This window comes from Prunus dulcis, chromosome 2 (genome assembly GCF_902201215.1).
Source record: "Prunus dulcis chromosome 2, ALMONDv2, whole genome shotgun sequence".
Lineage (NCBI taxonomy): Eukaryota > Viridiplantae > Streptophyta > Magnoliopsida > Rosales > Rosaceae > Prunus > Prunus dulcis.
In genome coordinates this window covers 11,881,548-11,905,241 of record NC_047651.1, presented here as the reverse complement: position 1 = coordinate 11,905,241, position 23,694 = coordinate 11,881,548, and the positions used below count along the sequence as shown (strand labels likewise).

At 36.6% G+C, this 23,694-nt stretch overlaps 1 protein-coding gene and 1 long non-coding RNA gene across 3 annotated transcripts; one reads left to right on the top strand and one right to left on the bottom strand.

Annotated features, from left to right (window-relative positions):
* Positions 1–9,531: 9,531 nt before the first annotated feature.
* LOC117620351 (SKP1-like protein 1) lies at positions 9,532–10,098 on the bottom strand. The gene has a single exon (XM_034350523.1). The coding sequence runs from the start codon at positions 10,040–10,042 to the stop codon at positions 9,572–9,574; it is 471 nt and encodes a 156-aa protein (XP_034206414.1). The 5' UTR covers positions 10,043–10,098; the 3' UTR covers positions 9,532–9,571.
* Positions 10,099–16,649: 6,551 nt separating this feature from the next.
* Positions 16,650–22,188, top strand: LOC117620131. Of its 2 annotated transcripts, XR_004584677.1 has the most exons (5): positions 16,650–16,957; positions 18,232–18,294; positions 20,635–20,688; positions 21,091–21,262; positions 21,611–22,188. It is a non-coding gene; the product is annotated as an uncharacterized LOC117620131 (long non-coding RNA). The 2 variants fall into 2 exon arrangements; XR_004584678.1 differs by lacking the exon at positions 20,635–20,688 and having other exon boundaries at positions 16,651–16,957.
* The last annotated feature ends 1,506 nt before the right edge of the window (positions 22,189–23,694 follow it).

Genomic DNA, 23,694 nt, shown 5'->3' with positions numbered 1-23,694 from the left:
CGGTGGTTTAAAATAAAATATTTTTGAAAAGTCTGATAAATAACTGAAGTTTGTTAAATCTGAAACTATACTGCTATTTTATCAGAATAAATCTCAAACCCTGCTTTCTATAACTCTTTAGCATATTCAACTAAGCAGCACAAAAATAAAGATATTTTACTGCACAAATCATGCTTGGAAAAACACAGTTAATAAAATTTATTCAAGATCAAATAATGAAATTCATTTATATAAACCTTTTTTTTTTTAAAAAAGTCCACTCACTCTTGGTCCGAGCTAGTTAGACCTCCTGAAGGTCTTTTTTGTGGGTCTGCCTGGTCCCAGTGCCTGGGTAGACGAAATTGGTGGCCGGAAGAGGGAGATCGGTGGCTTTGAAGTTCGTACGATGTCGGCCACTTCTTCTCCAAATTTCGGTTAATCCGCGGCTGCTGGCGGCTGGAGGTAGCTGGGGTAGGAAGAGGAAATCGTTCCGGTCATTTTGGTACCGGCCCCGTCCACAGCCGTGGCCGGTGGCCAAAGTTACAAGCTGAAGAAGGTGAGCCGTCGCGAAGAGAGAGAGAGAGAGAGAGAGAGAGAGAGAGAGCTCACGGGAGGACAGAGAAAGAGCTGGTTTTATAAAATCCAACTTCGAAAAATTTACGATTTTGCCACTGAGACTCTTTTGACCATAACTCTCTCGTTACAACTCCTATTCGGGCCCACTACGTGTCTATGAACTCATTTCACTGTGCTCTACGCAACAGTGTCTGTAGAATTGTCAAATCCCTTCTCGGTCAAAAAGTTAATTTTCCTTAATAAAAAATTCAAATGGCAAAATTGTCTTTTCTCAAAATAAATTATTCATTAGTTATGAATTTTAGGTTTGGGTCCTTACAACCTACCCCCCTTATAAAAATTTCGTCCTCGAAATTTACACGCCTGTCACTCGAAGAGGGGAAGGGACTGCTCCCGTATCTACTACTCGGGTTACCATATAGCCTTTAAATTGATTGCTCCCCGTAAGTGAAATCAGCCTTCAATTCTACTGGTTACTCTTCTAACACACGAGATGGATCGGATTTATTTCTTCAGAGCATGGGGATATGGAAAACATCAAGTCATCGTGATAAATCTGCAGGCAAAGTAAGCCTGTAAGTTCCTTGGCCCACACGCTCTATTATCTCATTGGGTCCTATATAGCGAGGATTTAGTTTCCCTCGCTTCTCCAAATCTCTACACCTTTCTAAGGTGATAATTTTTAAGAATACCCAGTTACTACCCTCAAAATGAAGATCTTTCTTCTATTATCTGCATAACTCATTTGTCGACTCTGGGCCACTTTGCGTCTTTCACTGATTAACCCAATATGTTTCTTTATTCTCTACCAAACGTTCGGACACCACTAATCCATGCTCACCCATTTCATCCTCAAACAAGGGTGTTCTATACTATTTCCCATACAAGGCATCAAGTGAAGACACTTCAATTATAGGTACCAATGACAAACTTAGGATTTGTGATCCTGAGCAAGATCAATTCATCTGATAACTGTCCTTTGAGACAAACTCTAAAAGTGGTAACTTCTCATCCCAATCACACCGAAACTACAGTATACAAGCTCTCAACAAACCTTCTAAAGTCTGAATCATTCTCTTAGACTGACCATATGTCTGGGGGTGAACTGTAGTACTAAACTGCAATTATATTCCAAAAGCTTCACTTAACTTTGTCCAAAAACAGAATGTAAACCGTGGGTCTCGATCTGAAACAATGGAGACTGGTACTCCATAAAGTCTCACGATCTTATTTGTGAAAATCTTAGTCGGTTTGGTCAAACTATACTTGGCTCTCACCGGCAGAAAATACGTAGACTTGTTGAGTCGATCCTTAGTTTCCTACACTCCTTCCTGCTTACTCTGTGCTCGGGAAAGTTGAACACAAAATCTATCGTCAGTTACTCCCACTTCCCTTCAGGAATCGGAAGTGGTTGCAAGAACCCTGATAGTTCCTGTCACTCAGCTATCACTTGCTGACAAATTAATCACCTTCTGACATGCTCTGCAATTTCTTTCATCATAAGAGGCCACTAGTAAAACCCCATTTTTAAAACTTCATTAATAGAATCATATAACCAACCTTCACTCGTAGTATGCAATTACAAGGATCCTGAAATTGAGCTGCGGGTATTCGTTCTACACCTGAAAAGTGGCTAACAGTGCCTTCTGATTATCCGTATCTAGCCCAATTCTGAACTTCCTCAGTTCTATCATCACTGATAAATATCTCGCTTGGAGATAAGCTACTGCTCCTGGGGATTTCCTGCTGAGTGCTTTGCCTGGGTGATGTTCGGTGGTGTAGTCCTAATCTTTTATCAACTCTGACCATCTTCTTGGCCTCACTTTTAATTCCTCATGTGTGAATAAATATTGTAACCTTGTGATCTGTAAAGATCTGACATATTTCCTTATAAAGATACTACCGCCAACTTTCTAAGACAAAAACTACTGCGGCCCGTTCCAAATCATGACTAGGATATTTCGACTCATGTTTCTTCAGTTGCCTAGAAGTATAGGTACGCACTCTACCATGCTATATCAGCACAAACCCAAGTCCTTGTTGCAATGCAACACTGTAGATCACGAAGTTCCCACTAACATCCTGAGTTCGACGCAACCCTCTTCACACTTATCTGACCAAGCAAATTTAACTTCTTTCTTTGTCAAATAGGTGAGCGGTGTCGCTATGGTGGATAACCCTTCCACGGAGCGACAGTAATACTTGGCTTACTCTCAGTAACACTGTTTGGCCATAGCCAATTTATTACTGCTTCAATCTTTTGAGGATTAACAAAAAAATGCCCTCTGCAGAGTTCATATGTCCCAAGAAAACTCACTCGATCTACCCAAAATGTCATCTAGGCACACAGTCATGAAGCGATCTCAGTAACACCGAAACACTTTGTTCAAGGGGGGTCCAAAATGCAGCTGGCACATTCCTTAATCTGCATGGCATCATAGTGCCCATACCACATTCAACACGCTGTTTTAGGCACATACTCTTCTCTTAACTGATGATATCCAGGCCTCAGGTCACTTTTAGGAAATACCTTGGCACCCTTCAGCTGATTAAACAATTCCTTACTGCGAGGCAATGGACATCTATTCTGCACTGTAACCTTGTTCACCTATCTGGAATCCCTGTATAACCTCCTGGTGACATCCTTTATCTTAAATAACACTGAAGCACCCCAAGGAGAGAAATAGGCCGAATGAATCCCTTCTCTATCAACTCCTACAATTGAGTCTTTAACTCCTTCAACTTTGCTGGTGCCATTCTGTACAGTGCCGGAGAAATAGACTCCGTTCCTGGAGCGAGCTCAAAATGAACTCGATCTCCCGATGAAAATGTAATCCCAGAAGATCCTCGAGGAAAACATCTGGAAATTCTTGTACTACTAATCTCAGCTAATTATCTCTGGTATCAATTACATATGCTATATATCCTAAGCACCCTTTCCTGGACCATCTACTGAGGCACGGTATCTGGCCAATCAATCTAACCCTAAGATGACATCCAAGTCAACCATGCCGAAGGGAATTAAATCTGTAACTACAGCAGATGATGCATGTGCTTCCTGCTAGGACATGTTATACGCTCTGCTTGTGGCCCTGGAACGTTCACCACGTCCTCTTAGCTGATTGCTGCCTCGACTGGCTACACTGATCTGGGCCCACCACTGGACAAAGCCTCTATAGACTGTGGTATCTCCGGTAATCTACCATGCATACCTGTTTCGATCCAGCTGTGATCTCTCTATGCTGAGGAGACAGTGGGCAATCCTTTCGAAAAGGTCCAGACTGTCAACAGTAATAACGTCTAGTAGTGCCCTATTGGCAAGGCCCGGAATGGTACCTACCATACCTGGTGCATTAGGGGCGACTCCAACTGCTAAATCCTGACAACAACTGTCTTCCAATACCTTTGGTTGCACTAACCCAAGAGCGGTTTCCAATACTACTACCTTGGCTAGAACCTCTACTGAAACTGAATCCAGGTCAGTAGCCTCCATAATTGCAGCCACTCGATGATCCCGAAATGTAACTGCCTCTCTTAGATAATCCCTGACTACTACCACTTATGTTACCCCGTGCCTGACCATCATCTGGCTGCTTTCAAGTAATGAGGCAGATATTGCCACATCACCAAAGTTAATCAACTACTAATTGATCACAATACCTCTGATAGAAGACTTTAACTCCATCGTGAAAAAGTGGTACTTCTTGCTTTCAATCTTTACTAGTGGCAAACAATACTTAAACGGTTGAAACTTTTTCTCGTACTCTGATACAGTATTATCCCTTGTCCAGCTATAAAAACTCTTGCCTCTTCACATTCTGTAGACTTGTGGATAATACTGACTATCAAATGCGGCTCTAAAATACTTGCCATGTACTAATCAAAGGATCTCGGTATCTCCTCTTAACCGAGTCCCACCAATGTATGACATTTCTGTTCAAGAAGGAGATGGCCAGAGTAACCCTACTATTCTGTGGAACAGCTATGACCTCCATGATATGCTCCATCCTTTCAATCTAATCCTCATTTACTGCTGGGTACCACCGTCATCAAAGTTAGTGGCCCCCCAATCCTCTTTACTTGCTCCACATATCTCACGGAGGGATCTCTGGGCTGCCCAGTCTTGGCTAAAGCCTGAGCCAACAACTCCAACGTCTACTGGAAGTTAGGATTTCCCTGCATAATAGGCACAGCAGATACGGCTCCTGACAAGCCTCTACCAAAAGACTACTCTACCGGTGCAGTTCCTGCCCGATCTGGGGATCCCATCCCCTTATGTCGGGAAACTGTCTAGTCCCCCAATGGACACCACCACCCTTAGGGCCCATCTGTCCTGTCACGAAAACGGATTTGAAAAGAAAATGAGAATGCACAAAGTGCAAAGTCTACAGGTAGTGAAACCTTACTCTGATACCAAATTGACAGGACCCGAACCAAATTTCGCTTTGGAATTCAAGTCGAACCCTGTGCGTGTCCGACACTTGACGAATGTCAGGCACAATTGACCTATTTGCCCTTCGAACTGTATTTTGACCTTGACTCCTGCCGAAAATTCGGCAGAGTCTCCCTTGTACTTTGCTCAATCCCAAAACTTACACCTGTCAAAACGAGCAAAAATATCCACACAACCAACTGCCAGCATACTTAAGATACAATACCCAGTCTAGTTCTCAATCTAGGGTAATTATTAGAGCAGTTCTAATAGTATACAGATAAGTTAATCTTTTTACAAACCAACACTTTTATAACAAGAAGGCGCGGAAGGCAAAATGGCCCAGTGGTGGATTTCCTGTGCACGCTACAGCCTGGGGGGGCAAAACATTTGAAAATGTGAGTGGACTAAAATAAAGGTTCATAAAATATCCTAAAAATATACTAACCCCCGTTGAAAAAAAAAATAGTTAAGTAAAACTGAATATGTACTCTGCATTTGAAAAATACTAAACTCACAGCATTCACATGCTGAAATCAAGGTATTTATATATTTGTATAAATATATACAATCGCATTCAAGATCAATAAAACTTGCATGAAAGCACTGAAATCAAAACTTGCATAAAAACACTGTAATCAAACTTGCATAAAAGTAATGTACTCAAACCTTGCATAAAAGCACTGCAATCAATTAAAAATACCACTCGGGTGTACCCCTGTAATTTCGTCAATTCCCCTGGCAGGTCTCGGCGACACAAAGTCTATCCGAGCCGCAAACTGGCAGGATTCAGGGGACTATAGTCAGCCTGATCCGCTGGCAAGTCTCGGTGACACAAAGTCCACCCGAGCCACAAACTGGCAGAATTCAGGGGACTATAGTCAGTCTGATCCGCAATCCTGGCAGGTCTCGGTGACACCAAGTCAACCCAAGCTGCAATCCTGGGAAATCTCAGTGACACCAAGTCAACCCGAGCTGTAATCCTGGCACTCACGGTCCGTGCATCCTCGAAACTCGTGAGGCAAATGTCATGTGCACTGACAAAACTGAAAGTAAACTGGATGTCTGTAGACATCGGCATAACTGAAGGCAATAACTGTAGCTGGGTACTCACGGTGGTTTAAAATAAAATATTTTTGAAAAGTCTGATAAATAACTGAAGTTTGTTAAATCTGAAACTATGCTGCTATTTTATCTGATATAAACCTCAAACTCTGCTTTCTATAACTCTTTAGCATATTCAACTAAGCAACACAAAAATAAAGATATTTTACTGCACAAATCATGCTCATAAAAACACAGTCAATAAAACTTATTCAAGATCAAATAATGAAATTCATTTATATAAATCATTTATAAAAGAAAAGTCCACTCACTCCTGGTCCGAGCTAGCTAGACCTCCTGAAGGTCTCTTTTGCGGGTCTGCCTGGTCACGGGTGCTTGGGTCGATGGAATTAGTGGCCGGAGGGGATAGATCGGCGACTTTGAAATTCGGACGACGTCGGCCGCTTCTTCTCCAAATTCCGACGAATCCGCGGCGGTTGGCTGCGGGAGGTGGCTGGGGTAAGAAGAGGAAGTCGTCCCGGTCATTTTGGTACCGGCCCCGTCCACAGCCGTGGCCGGTGGCCGGAGTTACAAGCTGAAGAAGGTGAGCCGTCGCGGAGAGAGAGAGAGAGAGAGAGAGAGAGAGAGAGAGAGAGAGAGAGAGAGAGCTCGCGGGAGGAGAGAGAGAGAGAAGGGGATGGTTTTATAAAATCCAACTTCAAAAAATTTACGATTTTGCCACTGAGACTCTTTTGACCATAACTCTCTCGTTACAACTCCGATTCGGGCCCACTACGTGTCTATAAACTCATTTCACCGTGCTCTACGCAACAGTGTATGTAGAATTGTCAAATCCCTTCTTGGTCAAAAAGTCAATTTTTTCTTAATAAAATATTTTAAGGGCAAAATTGTCTTTTCTCAAAATATATTATTCATTAGTTATGAATTTTAGGTTTAGGTCCTTACAGTTACTATCTGATCAAATATGATAATTGAGTAAGACAGCTTTTGAGGGAGATGATTAATTCTTCTTTAATTGGAATTGAAGGACACATTAGTGCAATGGATATTTTTGAGTGGTTTGGATTGATTTGGTCTATACTCAATTCAGATTATAAAATTAGGTCTTTGGCTTTGAAAATTTGTTTGAGGAATTCGTGTAAGTAATTAAAAGTAAATTAATACGCTTGGACTTTAGTCGACATGTTTGCTTGGACTTCAGTCATGTAGTGAAAGCAAAACTTTGTCTATTATCCTGATATATTTAAGATGGAGGTTTTGAGTTTCGCTTTTAATGTTGGTTAGTTCAACTCTAATTTTAAAGGTATGATGTGTTTGTTTGTGGGTCAAAGAATTGATAAAATATGTCACATAATTAATCAAAATTCACATTGATTTTACTGACTAGTAAAATTGGTATTTGGAAAACAATAATAGAATGTGCTTCGGTACTTATCCTTATATGGACATTCAGTGGTAGGATCAACGGTGCTAATGAAACTGGAGTTGAGCTATTTTTCAAATTCAACGACTAAAATGCGAATTGGGCAATGTACTATTGCAAAAAATTATTAAATTTTATATGAATGGGAATTATTTCATGCGAGTTCATTTTTGGGATTATATGATTAATTTCCAAGGGCTGTAAATTTGTTGAGAATTTATAGAAAAAAAAGAAGCTTCGAATTAACACACAAAAAGGAAGACATAACTCCTGTGTATATAAACTTTTATTTGTATTATTTTTAACAAATAAACCCTTTTCATATTTGACAAAAGTGAGGCTTGCAAAAATCTTGGTTAGACCTAACTAAGCAATCACCAAGGCCGACCCTGACTTTTGGGTGGCCCCAGGCTAGAAATGAAAATGAGGCCCATTTCTCTTTCATTCTTCTAAAAATAAAAAACTAACATGGAAAAAAATAATATGCAATTAAATACAATTTGGATAAATAAATACAGCTCCCGTATTGGCCATATAATTGCTACCCCAATCTGAAAATAAACAAGAATGAGGATACAAATAATTTGTACTCATTCATATTTCCTCGCTAAATAATCTACTAACAAGAATTTTTGGATAATTAAAAGAATTTCTAGTCCCTATTGGCTTTATTTCATTGATTGCTACTTTTAGCAATTAAATATTAAAATATCTGCAATTGATGTTCATATATTACAGAATTTTCATTTGGACTCTTCAGAAACACTTGTAATCAGATTTGGGGCCTCTAAATGCCAAACTATTGAAATTATTCTCGTCTAAAATCATATTTTTCAACTTGGTACATATATAATATATATAATTTGGTGCCCTATAAATGCGAGGCCCATGGCCATCGCCCTCCTTGCCCACTCTCAGGGCCAGCACTGGCAATCACCTAAGCTAAAACAAAAACAAAAACCCAAGAACCAGTTGAATTATAGGGAGTATCTAACTATATAATATCCAACATATTAATTTTAATAGATCACTCAAATGTCCACTGATTCTCCTTACGAATCTCCTCTTGTCCATTTTTCACCATCCAGTCAAAATGTTCTTCAAAATCATCTGTCTATTTTACTGACGCATAGATAACATCAAATGGAGAAGGTAGATAGATTTATCATGTAGTCATCATGCCATTATGTCTGTGTCGTTATTTCACGATGTAAACAATTGTGTGGTGAAAACATGTAAGTATGTTGATGACATTAATTCAAGTGTTGTGAATGACTAAAACCATGATTGTTTTGTGTTGAGCTCCTGAATTATTATTTGTGTATTGAATTCATTCGCCATCCAAAATTTCAATCTGGAATGGTACATTTCCAGCTTCAAAACAAAACAAAACAAATCTCAATTTATTATTATTTTGAGTTGAACTCTATTGCAATCCATAGAGTAACTTGGCCAATTTGCAAACTTGGGAAGAACCAATTAGAAAAGTCATTAAGTTGTTAACATAATTGGTTAATTCTGTTCATTAATCTTTTACGTAACATAATTGGTTAATTAAGATCGTCATTAACTTTGTTCCTGCATATTTTTTCGTTGAACGTCTTCTTCAGTTGCATACTTAACCGAACAGAACCAAAACCAGCCACCAATTTGAAGAATCCAAATTCCAAAACCAAGCAAAGAAAAGAGAATAGTGCCCAACTCAAAATAACCAAAATCCCCAAAAGCAAGACTTGTCTCGTGAATTCAATTCCCATTGCCTAATAGAATGGCCCTTGTATGAATGCAAATGATTTCGTGTGAGTCCCGTTTAGTTATTCTATGATTAATTTCCAAGAGATGTAAAAGAAGTTTCTTAACACACAAAATACGAGACATTAACTCTATCATTAGAAATATTTGACAAACAAGGTTTTGTAGAAATCTTGGTTACATCTGAGCAATCATCTAAAAAAAAAATTAATTTAAAAAAAAAACAATTGAATTATAACTAGAAGAAAAATAATAGACAAAATGTTAAATTATGTAATAATAACAAGTATGTAGGGGATCTTGTTATGTAATAATAACAGGTATGCAGGGGATCTTTAACTCTCTCACTCAAATGCCCATTGGTTCTCGTTACGAACCTCCTTTTCTTCCTCAAGCGTGAAGTCATTCTTGATGTTGAAGATCTCACGGATCTCTTCAGGTGTATTTCCATTGATCATGTTCGCCACAGTCTGGCAAGTCAAATCTAGCAGGCCCTTGATATTGAGATAGTTTGCAGCCAAGATTAAGTCAAACATAGTACTCTGGTCCACCTTCACGAACTCAACATCCCAGTTCTTAATGTCCTCTTTGTTCTTCTCGCCATCAGCATCCTCTTCATGGTGCTTCTTGCAGTACTCGATCACCTTCGCTACGATGTTGCTAGTCACGTTCGGCAGAGGTATTGGGCCATCGGCGCAGTCGTCCTCCACCATGTGCTTGATGGTCTGTGACTGCATGGCCACAACCTCCTCCACCTCAAAGATCTCACCGTCGTCGCTCTTTAGTGTTATCTTCTTCATCTCAACGGAGGCCATTGTTTTGGTCTTTGTAATATTAAGTAAGACTTTGAGTTGAGAACTTGGGAGAGTTTCTTTTTTGGCTTTGGTTGAGAGATTTGAGTTGCAAAAGTTGAGAGACTTTACGGTGATTTTATAGCCTACCCATAACACTTTGTCCAAAGGAGAGAGATTTTTTTTCTCATATTAGGTAACATTCTCATACTAGGAAAAGGAAAGTGGCTGACGGCCCCTGCAACAAATAGGAATGGGAAAGTTTTGTTTTTATTATATACTTTTTCTTCTTCGCTGTTTATTGTCATCCTTTTGATTTTATATCCAACCCTATTGTTGGGCAAGATTTTGGTAGAAGATGATGGGGCCGCTTGGCTTGGCTGCACTAATTAAGGATGGGATGACATTGACCTCTTGATCTATCTTAAAAGAAGAAGGAAAATATAGGAAGAAACACAGCACACCTTTTAAAATAGAGTTGAGGAAACCAACAGTTAAAGTAAAACTCTAAACCTCCATGTTAATATTGAAATAGTATCAACACATTCTCTTTCATCTCTATCAGGACAATATACAAAGGTTTGATTTCTCTTAATGTAACTATTACAGACGTTAAAGAAAATAGTTGCTAGTTGTCGCCTTCGGTAAACTCCCAATCATTGAAGAAGGATAAAAGTATGAACCCTAATGCCAGACATTCTGGACAGCCTGAACTTGGTTTGCAGCTCAACCTGCAAATCATTCCTGTTTTTGTCTTCTTTTTCCAGAGGTAGAGAAATGGATGGCTTCATACGAACTTACTTTAGCAACATTTTTAGCTCAGATATTTAATAATTAAATAAACCATTGATATCCTCAAGGCTCAGAAAAGGGCAGAGACAAAGCAATGCGCTGGTAAGGATTGAAACATCTGCAGCAAAAACATTCCTATGCTGAGTTTGGAGGCTTAGGACATGCAGCTCGTCCCATTATCACCAAGCACACCCACATGTATGTAATTTTTGAAACTATAATAAACTAAAATGCATCCATTTAAGTAGCCTGAACAATTGACTTGTTGCATAATTCAAAGGACCTTCCATCACCAAATAACCTCGTTTTATAGGAGCAGGATTAGTCATCTGATTTGACTTTTTTATGTATACACTTTCACTTAAAGAAAAATTCAACTTCCTTGAAGGCTCTAGATAATACAAAAGACAGCAGGCTCTAGATAATACATATGTCATCCAGTCCAATAAGCATCCAAATAGCATTAGAAATGCAAAATCATGTCCAAACTCCACTCTACATAAAAGACAGAGATTCACTATTCTCACAAATTCCAAAAATCATTTTATGATGCCATGTGGATTAGTTCTCACAACAATTTGAGATTTGAAGTAGAAACACATGAGGAACACTACAACAAGCCAAAATATTTTTAACAAGAATGCAAGGTTCCAGAGCCAAATACTTGCAAGTTGTCAATATTATAAATGAAAATTAGCCAATTTGAGTTCGGGTTTTAGCAATGGAATTATTTACAAAAAGGCAAAAACAAGTAGAATAGATTACAAGTATGACTTTGTCATCATATATAAATAGCAAGAGAGAAATGTAAAGGTCAATGGAAAATGTGGAGTTTAATTATAGGACTCGAAGCAAGTGGACAGATTTTGCAAGGCACATAAAGAATAGGGCCACTGAAGAGACATACGGCCTTACTAAGATGTCCCAGGGAGGTGAAAGTGAAACCGACTTACTTATCCAAGGATGAATGGATCAACTCAGTTGAGTTCTTCATATAGGGGAAACCAAAATCCCATGGTGAGTTTTTTCCTCTACACAAGGCCAAATAAGTCCCAGTTGCAATGTCTTAGGTTCTCAAAACTGCATACTCTAAACTCACGGTAACCTTTTTTTGTAACACAACGTTGATGTGGGAACAAACCAAAAAGGTAACAAAAACAAAAATAAATGCATAAAAATATAGAGATGACGACGTTGACCATTGACTCTGGTACTGTTAACTACGACTTGAAGACAAGATGGCATTGGTCGGAGGTTTCATCTGCTATTACTCAACTCAACCCCTTCCGAGAGGTCGTGAACCGCGTGAACAAAAGCCACAGTCGAATACACATTTACAATAATTCCACAGGTATATATTTTTCAGAAAAAAGGCCATTAGCTTAGCTTCACAGAATTCACTGTGCCATTTCATAAAAAAACTACTCATGACTGAAGAGGGAAACATGAAAAGTTTCCTCATTGTATTTAAAATTTTCAGCTGACTCAATCATTAAGTAGCAAAATATGTCAACACAATACAAACACACAAAAAGTAACCAAAAGTTGCCATGTTTTGTGAAACCAATACAAAGTAAAACATATAAAAATGATACTCAGACAGTTCAAAATCTAGTTAATGTTCAATGAAAGTATTAGAAGAACTAGCATATAACAGACTTCGAGAACTGACCTCTATTTTGATTTTGAATTGAGTACGAACATTCTCAATTATTCTCCCAGGTCGTGATCTAAACACAATAGATACGAAATTAATCACAGTTCTATAAACAATAGCAAACAATGGACAAAGAATAGGACTAAACATTAGTATTGACTATTGAGGATAGTACACTAGCAAGAATCCAACATGAAGAGTACATAAAAGGGAGACCAGTTACAACACGAAACAGAGGAAGGTGCTCTCACTCAAAACCGCCCCTCTCTCTTCTCTCTCATTGATCTCCCTCCCTTCGAGCAAGAGGGCTTGGGGCTGATCGGAGAAGAAGATTGGGGAAGAATTTTGTTTTAATTCTGTTCAGCTTTCATCGCCTCCCAGTCTTTGATTCTTCTCTTTTTATTCGTAAATCTTTAAATTTAGTATTGCTCTGTCTTTCATTCTGAAATAATTATTACTTAACCACAAAACTCTTTCGATGTCAAGAAAGAACAAGGAGTATCTTTCACTAGCTTCAACATGAAAAGAAATATGGCAGAAGAAATAAGTTACTGACCCCCTGAGTGGCAAATTGCTCTCGATCATCCAAAATCAAGATCACTTCATATGCATCTTCAAATGTCTCCCCAAAACTTAGAAGCGGCAAGGAAAAGACATTTGAACTTGCTTTGAAACCATCTGATCTAGACTTGGGCACAGGATGACACTAAGAAAATCAGCGAGTCAATGAGCAACAACATATAACAGTACACTCAGCAGTGTTCAACACAACGTGAAAAGGTGACTTTCAAATCTAATAAGGAAGTGCTATAGAGGTTCCTACTTCAGTGTTACAAATCTACAGCTAAAATTAGCATGTGACTCTTAAAGTATGATTTTTAATAAAACTCCGTATGGAACTATTTTGACACTTTTCAATTTGACATGATATTTTCAGATATATAACAATTCAAAAGAAGGTGTCAAACTTATTAACAAGGATCCAAAGAATCTAAGCCTAACATACGATTCATTGTTCTACCCCATAGATAAGCGTTGAGGAAGCCTCAACTGAAATTTCACAAACAAACAAATGTAGGCAGTCAAATAAAATGAAATCATACAAAGGTTGTGCATAAGAAAACAAGATCTGGATTCTATACAAAGGTTGTGCATAAGAGAACCCACGCTGAACCATACAAAGGTTCCAACAGACGATAGCTTAATTTTTCATTGCCACACTCAAGTGAGCACTTTAAACTGACATTTACAGGCAACCTGCCTTCGTGGTGTTAGGTCATAACTACCTTCATGGTCTTTGGACATGCATATCATCTACCAACTGAAAGATATTCACAGAGTTCCAATCCATTTGCCCATTCCTTTGAAGGAAAATCCTTCAGAAGCCTAGGTTTGTTTTAATACACTTAAATCTCCTTCTATCTCTTTTTATAAAGAAAACATAAGGAAAAAGATAAATGCAACATTCAAGGGCCTTCAACAATGCTTATCAACAATAGGAGAATATTAAAAAGAAAATTAGCAAATTATCATACGGACCTGCTTGAGCTTTTAGGCTTGAGGTGTGAAAAGGCACCCGATTTTACGTCAACAGATTCACCAACTGCCGCTGACAAAGCAAAAGGAAACTGTGGCTGTGCAACTTTGTCAACACTCTAAGACATAGTTAACCGCAGGAGAAGCTGCATCAGAATCCTTCATTGAAGTAACTTTACCCCAAAAGTTCAACATGGGAGTACCAGCAATTGATTCTTCTGCTGGGTATAGCCAAAACTTTCATAATACAAAATGTAAAACAAAAGTACATAAGAGAACTTGGGTCATAAAGATACTTCTTTCCATTGGGTCATAAAGATACTTCTTCCGGAAACAAAAAATCAAGATACTTCTTTGATGTCATAAAGATAGCCACCTTGAAATCAAGAAAAAAATAATAGCTTTCAAAATAAGACAGCAAATACAATGATTGTACACAAGAGTTATTTGTATTTTCACAAAGACAACGTTAGGCCAATTCAAGGACACAACTAAGAAGTTTACATCAGACTCTTTTATAATCAAAGGATGCAAATCGACACTCTGCCACCCAACTGTGAAGGTTTGCTTCAAGATCTAACAGTCATTACATTCATGGGTTCTTGTAACTAGTAGGAAGGAATTCAAGGAGACAAAAATATATGGATAAACAGTAAATTGTGTGACAGAATTACTTTTCACAGTGGAATAGTCAAGACTCAGGGAATATGTAAAAAGGCTACAAGGATACAAGAATACAAGAATACAAGACGACTCATAATAAGCTTTCATGAGAAGAGAAATGCTAATTACTACAGATGCAACCAAAACTTGGTCCCTTTATTTAATGAAGCCACAAGGAAATGAAAGGGGAAAGGATAGAAAATACATATTACTTAGTACCTCATGTATGTATAGTGTAGGAAACCATTTCAATATTGTCTTCATATCACATACCAATACCTCATGTATGTATAGTGTAGGAAACCATTTCAATATTGTCTTCATATCACATACCAATACCTCTACACTAGTCCAGGACGTACGATATATCTAATTTCTAAATACATCCAAAATATTGATAAAGATTAGTGCCAAAAGAAATACTTCCACACCTTATCAGCATTGGTATTAGTAGCATTGCACTTATCAGCTGCTAAGCCCCATCTCAACAGAAAAGCAGCAGTAAGAACATTTTCTAGATCCAGTAAGAACTTAAAGTTGAAAACAATGGCACAAGCAGAGACTCATATTTAGCCCAGATTCCAAGCGAGAGAGTCGTCCTACTCTTTTCTAATAGATTTTAAACCTCGAACCACAGTTTTCCAAGACCTTAGCCTCAATTAAGCCATAAGGAATAACAGTTAGTTGCCTGATTATTAATGCTGCAGAAGACAGCTAGTGGCAGCTCATTATAGATCAAAGGCCATTTGATCCTTGTCATCATCTTCAAGAAGAGCACAAGCATCAGTGTAAAGTTGAATACCTTCATCAGGTACAGAATCTTCCAGAGCTCTGTAATAAGGTCATCATTTCAAATATATTTGCAAAACACAATAAGAAAACAAAATAAATCACGAAGGTATATTTGCAATGCACACTAAACAAGAGCACTACTGGCTCAATTTCCAAACTAGATCTCTATAAATACTGTAACAAACACCTTTTTTGTTTTTGTTTTTTTTTTTGTTTTAGGTACATTAGAGTATTTCAGGTTGCAGATAGAGTTTGAAAGAAAACCCCCAATGCAGAATGGTAGAGAGAACTTACTGTCCCTTTCAAATCTCAAAACAACTAAGGAAGTTAAAAGGCTATAAAATTTTGGGTTCAAAACAGTCATCACCAAAATTGAATAAAAAATTTATCAACAAATTCCCAAATTGTTTTGCAGTGGTTTCAACCCAGTCATCTCCAAAACCAATTAATACAATTTGCAGTTAGCTTGAAAGTGTATGAATTATGAAAAGTTCTTTTATGAATTAATTCCGGCAAAGGACTTAAATATTCTATCGAAGCTTAAAACAATCTAGGACATTCCTTGTAAACCCACATGAATTGAAAATCAGAAAAACCCACCAAAGCACCAAACCCAAACGCAATTTATGCAAAAACCCAGATATCAGAATCGAACATGCTGTCTGTGGTTGACATGGGTGATGAGCACAAGGACTGAAAGGACTGCAAAAATCTGAAATTTAAAGCAAAAAACCTAAAAAAGATAGAGACTTTACTTACCCACTTGTCTGTGCTAAGTCAAAAGTCAAATGGCAGCTTCTTATCAACAATGTGTTATAGAACTATAATATCATAATCCACATGGGATTAGTTTGTCAGACCGAGGTCAATTAACAACACAGGTCAATGAAGAAAGAAACTAAGACTTCTTCATTGACAGCAAAAAGGACGCAAAAGTGCCAGAAAGAATTGGAGGGAAAATTAGTTTCAAATTCCAAATTTTAGGAAATTCTATATATACTAAAACCCAATGCAACTAAACACTGTAGCTAAGCACAGTGAAATGACGAAACTACCTCTCTTTTTACTGTTTTGCAAACTCATTTTTCTCATCATCACAGCGAAATCACGGTTTTGCCCTTAGCTGATTGTTTTGTGTTTTCCCTTTTTTGCCCTCTCTTTCCTTCGGTTGTAACTAGCAGCTGTTTCTTCTTGAGAGCCGTCTGGTTCGATTTCGACTGGCTGGTCTGAGAGTTTCAGGGGTAAAGATGGGAGAGCTGGGTTGGTTCTTCAATGTCTACATCTGGAGGCTTCGACTGTTTTACATAGCTTGCTACCATAAAAAAGCTGATGTGGTTTGCTTAAGGCTCTCCACTTAGCCTCTTCTTCTCTTCCCTATTTGCCCAGCCATACGCACTCTTCTGTTGCAAACGTTTAATCGTTTCTACAGCAAAACACCACCAATTTAATAATTGGAAATTTTGAATTAGAGATTTGTCCCTTGCATCGTTTGTCTTCAGGTATGCTTCCCGTAAACTTTTTAACAGATATTTTGGTCTTCATCTGAAGAATTTGTTTGTTGGTTGGGAGTTTTTTTGTCAAGACACTTTCTTTCTTTTAGTGGTTTGATGTTCATTCGACAGTTGAAGGCTCTGAAAGCAAGCTAATATATAGAGTGACAGTAATTATAAATAGATGGATCATGTTTCTCTTTTTTTTTTTTTCTTTTGGGGCTATTTTTTATGCTGTTTTGATTCATGGGTTGGTTTTTATGTATTGTGTTTTTAGAAGTTGGACTTTTTGGAATTTGATATTGATATGGGAATTGAAAGCTTTCAGTTCAGGATAATGCTTTTCAGTGTGTGTTTTTTTTATATGACAGTCAGAGACTCGAATCTTATCTGCATAATATTTCCTCTCCTCTCTGTTTCTTTTGGATTAAACTTGAAAAATAAAATAAAAAAACAAGTGTCCAATGCAATGCAATTGAGACTCAACTTTAATGAAATTGTTCTCTTGCTTTTCCTTATCTGAAGAATGCCAATTTTTCATGGAAACAAAGGAAATTAGGATATTATATGGAAACAAAAGAAATTGTTGTGTTATTTATTGCAATACAGTTAGTGAAAGAACTTTTTTTTTGTTTTTTGTTTTTTGTTTTCAATTCATAGTGGAAATAACTTTAAAGTGGAAAAGATCATCAATTTTTAACAATGGGGATGAGAATTTTTTTTTTTTTTTAAAGGTTGGCTACATATCAAAACACTGTCAAAGATGTAGCACATGTGGCACTAATGCTCGAATTAGGGATCATCAATTGTTCAGAGCCCTGTTTTAGAATCTAGAATGTCTTTATTTTTCGCTCTTTTGATTGTTGCTTAATTATATAGTGTTTGGTTTTATCGAATTTGTTTTTTTACAGAACATTTGGTACTGGTCTACACTGTCTTGCATGCATATGGGTTTTGAGATGAGTTGTGATGTGTTTATTTAGTTTTCTCTTTATGGTGTTGGTTACTTTTCAACCAATTAACATGTGATTCTCCTCTCAAGGATTTTGAAAAGAAACCAGTCTTTACTTTGTATCATCATATTTTCGTGTTTTCAATTGTTTGTGTAAGAAAAGGAAACGAAACAAAAAGTATAGTTTCTGTTGGGGTCTATATTCTTGATATTCTTCAATACCAAAATCAGTATTGAAACAGATTAATTAATTGAGACTGTCTTATCTCACAAGCAAAACCAAAATTATATTTATTAACCTATTTTTTTTTTTTTTTCTGTCTTTGTATAGCTGTTGTGATCCTGCTTTTGTGTGGCTGTTTTTCAGAGTGCTTGATAGCTTCTTTGACTACAGGTTAGTGTTTCATCCATTTTTCAAAAGACTGCATGCATGGTGGCTGTAGCTTATTGATTGCCAAATATTATGACAATTGAAAATTCTCATTTCTGTGGTTCTGTCAAAATCACAGTGCATTTGCTTTGCTTAATTACAGTTTAGGTGTGATTGATAATTTAAAATTTTATAAATGCATGTTTTTTCTCCTTTCCAGTTATCAATCTGTTGCTTGGGGTTTAAAATTTCTGTGCATAATGCGTAAAGGACTAGAGATAGCAAACGAAATCAGATGATGCAAGAAGCTCATAGTTTTGCCATTTCAAATGGTATAGGAATCTCTTATGAAAGTGTTTGTCTTGCTGATGATAAACATAAAACCAGAGAAGGAAATGTGTCAGATTCTGACAATTTACCAATTATCGGTTTGAAGAAGAAAAAAGCCCAGGGCAGTTCCAAAATTGTCTCTCCTACTTCCACATCAGAGTTTATGCTCTTTCCTTTTCAATTCATTCATCTCATTAACGTACACATTATATACATAATATTTCATTGTTCATAGCTTAGTTCCCCACTCAATTTCTCTATATTAAGTGGTAGTTGATTGCATTGAATTTGGGCAAAGTTTCCTTTCTCATAATTGTCTTCAATTATGATTCAATTTTAAAGAAAATTTATCAACTCTCTTTTAAAATATGATTTTTCTCAAACGTCTTTTAGAATGCAATTTGGTTTCATTCCTTTGAGCCAATGTGTTTGATTTTAAAGCATTTGCCTTGCATAAATTTTTGTGGTTTACACAAGTGATGTACATATATTTCAATTCTCCCTGATTCTAATATTTTAGTCACTTCAAATTTTTGCTCATATTAAGAAACTTCCTGTTTTTAGAAGTTGGGGTATGGATATTTGATAACTTCAATAAATATATAAATTTATTACTCTTTTTAATTCATAATAAAAAATTTATTTTTTTCAGATTTTTTTGGAGCTCCCATATGAACTGACTTTCAATTACATTTTTCAAATTTGAAACATCGTTATTAAAGTATTTTTTTGGAGCTCCCATATGAACTGACTTTCAATTACATTTTTCAAATTTGAAACATCTTTATTAAATGTTTTAAATGTAATTAACAAAACTATAACCTATAGCGTCTTATCTCTACCTTTATTCTACTTCTATAACATATAGCTGTTTATACAACAATGCTGCTTCTATAGCTTACTTCTCCACTAGATTATCTTACTTCTATAACAAATTTGCTCATTAGGTCACTAGATCATCTTATTTCTGTTTATAGGTTATTAGGTATTTTTAGATCATTTAAATTGTGGTTTGTTCAGTTTTTGTTCTTAGCCTTAATTCTATAACAATAGCCATTTTCTTTGCTCAAATTTTCTCATTTGTCGACACTGACACCTACCGTTTACCAAGTTTATATCAACAGAGTCAACACCCCTTGATTTGATTCTATTAAAATTGTCACAATTGTTTTCAGTTTATTTTCAATTGATTCAATAAAATTGACTTTATACTTTTATCCATCAGATTAATCGAATGCTTGATGTATGTAAATTGTTATTTCTCTGGTTTACATTTTTAACTTAATTCTATCATAATAATTAACGGTTGCCATTTTCCGACTTTAAAACCTCTTGAATGGAGAAGAAGGAACATTAGCCAGCTACACAACAAATGCAGCAACAGCTAGATGCCCTTGCAAGAAACATCAAAAAAGAAAAATCCATGGCCCACCACCCATTAAAATATAGATAAACGCCTGTACAAGTTTTTTTGGAATAATATACAGCTCAATGCTGCTCATATTTTGATGTTTTAATAGCTGCTTGATATATTAAAATATGCCTAATATTTTAACATAACAAGCAGCATATAAAACATGTTAGTTTATTTTTTACAACTTAAGCTTGCCAAACTGAGCATGATGGCACTGTTTAGATCTCAATTTATATATAAATAGGGCCAGTATTTTAACATAACAAGCAGCACATATATCATCTTATTAATTTATCTGCCTTATTAATATATTTTTTATAACTTAAACATACTAAACCAAGCATGATGCTACTATTTAGATCTCAATATACATATAAACAAAGCCATATTTGCTACATATTTTTACGACTTTATACACATTGGACACAATTTCAAAACCTACAGCATCGCACGGGTGCCCTTGCTAGTACATATATAAAATAGGAATATATTAACGTACAGTCTTACCAAAAACAAATTAATACAGTTCTTTAATTAAATCGAACTGAGCTTTTTTTCGCTGATTGGCTCTCTTCTTCTTTCTCTCGCTGTTGGCTCTGTCAATTGGCTACTTCCACCAGATCTTCATGCTATCTTCTTCACCTCACCAAGCCACTTCCACCAGATCTTAAAAGGTATTTTCTTTTTCAAAATGGGTTTCAAATTTCTTGGCTTTGGGCATTGTTGTGAATGTAGTAAGCCTATGAGCTGTCGATTTCATAAGAAAATGCCTAAATTTTTCATGTCATAAGGTCTACCCAACAGATGGGTTTACTGTTTTTGTCTATTGACAAACGTGATGTTTAGTCTGTTTAGTTTCTATATGTTTCATGGACTTGTTTCATTGTGTTTCACCCTTTCGGATTATTTCTAATAATTTTTGCCTACAAGTGCATATAATTCTGAAGTTCTCTGAAATTCTTTGCAACTTTCCATAACCTTTAAAATTCATGATCTCTTTTTCATCATAAGATGTTTTTTGTGTTTTGTTTGTACTGTTGGGTATGTTTTCATTAGTATTATGATTGTTTTTGCAGATAATTTCTTTGTTAATTTCCAGTTGATGAAATGGGAGAACCTCAAATGGAAGATCTATCCACATCAAATCCCGTGATTGAACTGGAAGGGGATGAATTTTGGCCACTTTCTGGGAAACCCTTTTTTGATGTGGTTCTGACGAAAACAACTATCAAACCCATGTACCAACTGGTAAATAATCCCCTAATTTCTCATGTTTAAATGGTGGTGAGACTTCCTTCTATGTCAATTTCTTAACTATTGATGCCATTCTACATGATTATAGTTGTCAATTGGCCATTGCAATGAAGTAACAATTTGTTTGATGAACATAATGTATGGGCAATTTGCACATACGTCTTAGTTTTAAATAAAGAGTTGCCTTGTTTAAGCGAAAAATAATTTAGCTACTGCTGAAACTTTCTTTTTCTTTGCAACTGTAGGCAATAATGTTGTGCATTTCTAATTCACTACTTTGGGATTATCATTTTCTTCTCTTTAATTAGTCTAATTTGTTGAAACAATCATTTGTTCGAGTAGGTGGTCCCAGGCAAATTTAGTGCAACACTACCTTCCTGTTCAATCCCCACGGTTCTCACATTTCAAGGCAAGAATTGGGAGATGACATATCATGGATCATCCAATTATAAAAAGCTTGATAACTGGAAAGTGTTTGCCATTGACAACAATTTGAAGGTTGGAGATGCATGTGTGTTTGAACAACTGGAGTGCAGCAGTACTAGGCTAGTATTCAGAGTCCAAATTCTCAGAGGTGACATCCCATCTGAATTTCTAGACAGGCTTGATGGTGATAATGTAGATACACCAATTGTTCTCGAATAGTATATGCCGTATTGTCTTTTACTGGATGTTATCAATTTCCCGAATGAGGTTACTTTCGGAAGCTAATATGATTTGAATTTGATGGAACTCTAGCAGAACCTATTAAGGATGCGATAATTGTATGATTTTGAGTCCATGTGTTCCAGTCTAGAAGTTATGGTGTCATTTGACACAATACTTAAGTAACATGAGTATCTATTACTGTTTGGATACCTTTAAAGAATGTAATTTAGTAGCGTACTTTCTAACAAACATCCTCTTTAATAATTTTGTACCATTCAATTGTCATGCTGCTCAAAATGCATCAAATAACCTGAGGAATGATTTCTCAAAGTCTCATAATCTATGATAGTAATTGTATTGTCTGTTTTCTGATGAGTGGGATTTCAAGCAAAAAATGAAAAAAAAAAAAAAAAAAAATTTGACTTGACTTACCCGTTTGTCTGATGTGGGAGCCGGAGATGGAGAAATAAGCAAGGGAGAGCCAGAGAGAGGGTTAGAGCAGTAAGGATAAGCTCAATACATTTGAAAAACACAGTAAGGAGAATGATATGGCAGAGTACAATAATATGCAATATGCAGAACTCAAATCCCAAATTTCTTCACAAATGTGTTAGTTTAACAATTCTTGACAAGAGTAAATAAGTAAAGTTGTCTTCTGAGGTGTAAATATGTTATGTCAGGCTAAATCCATGAGATAATAATACCAGTATCTTCATATCTAAATAAATTCTATTTAAGCATCCCAATAGCATCAGAAATGCAAAATCATATCCAAACTCCACTCTATATAAAAGACAGAGATTTAACTGACAACCATTTCACCATAACTTGATTAATACAAATTCAAATAAACGAAGGAGCCAAACAAAATATACATTACCATGTCCAAATTAATAATTTTTCTGGCGAGCCTGATGATCTGCACCTATTTCATCTGCATATATCTACAAGGAAATAAACCAAATTAATAGGTTTACATTTACCCCTCTGCATATATGACTCGGCCTCGGCCTCCCTATATGAGAAGAGAAGAATGTTGGACGCAACGCCTTCGAGGACTGCTGTCGTGAGCTATGGCCACCACTGGTTTATTGGATAAAGAATTACCCTCGAAACTCATTCTTTGCCCAAGAATAGAAGAATGCTGGATGCAATGCCTTCGAGGACTGCCATCGTGAGCTATGGCCACCACTGGTTTACTGGGATAAAGAATTACCCCCGAAACTCATCCTTCGCCCAAGATGACAAGAATGGACGCAACGCCTTCGAGGACTACCGTCATGAGCTATAGCCACCACTGGTTTATTGAGATAAAGAAGTATCCCTGAAACTCATCAAGATTGTTGCTAGGCTAATCAAGACTGTGGCCACCTCTGGTTTACTGGAAGAAGACATGCAAGAGTAATGCATAAGCAAGACTTGGTTGCTAGGCTAATCTTGCTACGTATAATTAAGACTGTTGCTACGCATATAAAGGAAAAGTGAAACACTTGAAAACCCCAAAATACCCTAGATAAAAAGAAAGAGACTAATCTCATTTTTACGCATCCAATGGTTTGGAACACACCACCATCCCTTATCCAATTTACTAGGAAACCATATTTTAGTTTTAAAAAAGAATAATGCTACTCTTACCAGATTTGTATACCACATTCTTATACCACATGATGTGGCAGATGAGATGGACAACCACATTAATTAAAATTACTTAATATTTTCTTTTCTTTTATGATTTATTAACACTTTAAAAAAATTGTTAATTAAACTTCCTTTATTAA

Bases quoted from the DNA above. Each gene is read 5' to 3' on its own strand.
- LOC117620351 (XM_034350523.1), bottom strand. From the start codon at position 10,042: ATGGCCTCCGTTGAGATGAAGAAGATAACACTAAAGAGCGACGACGGT.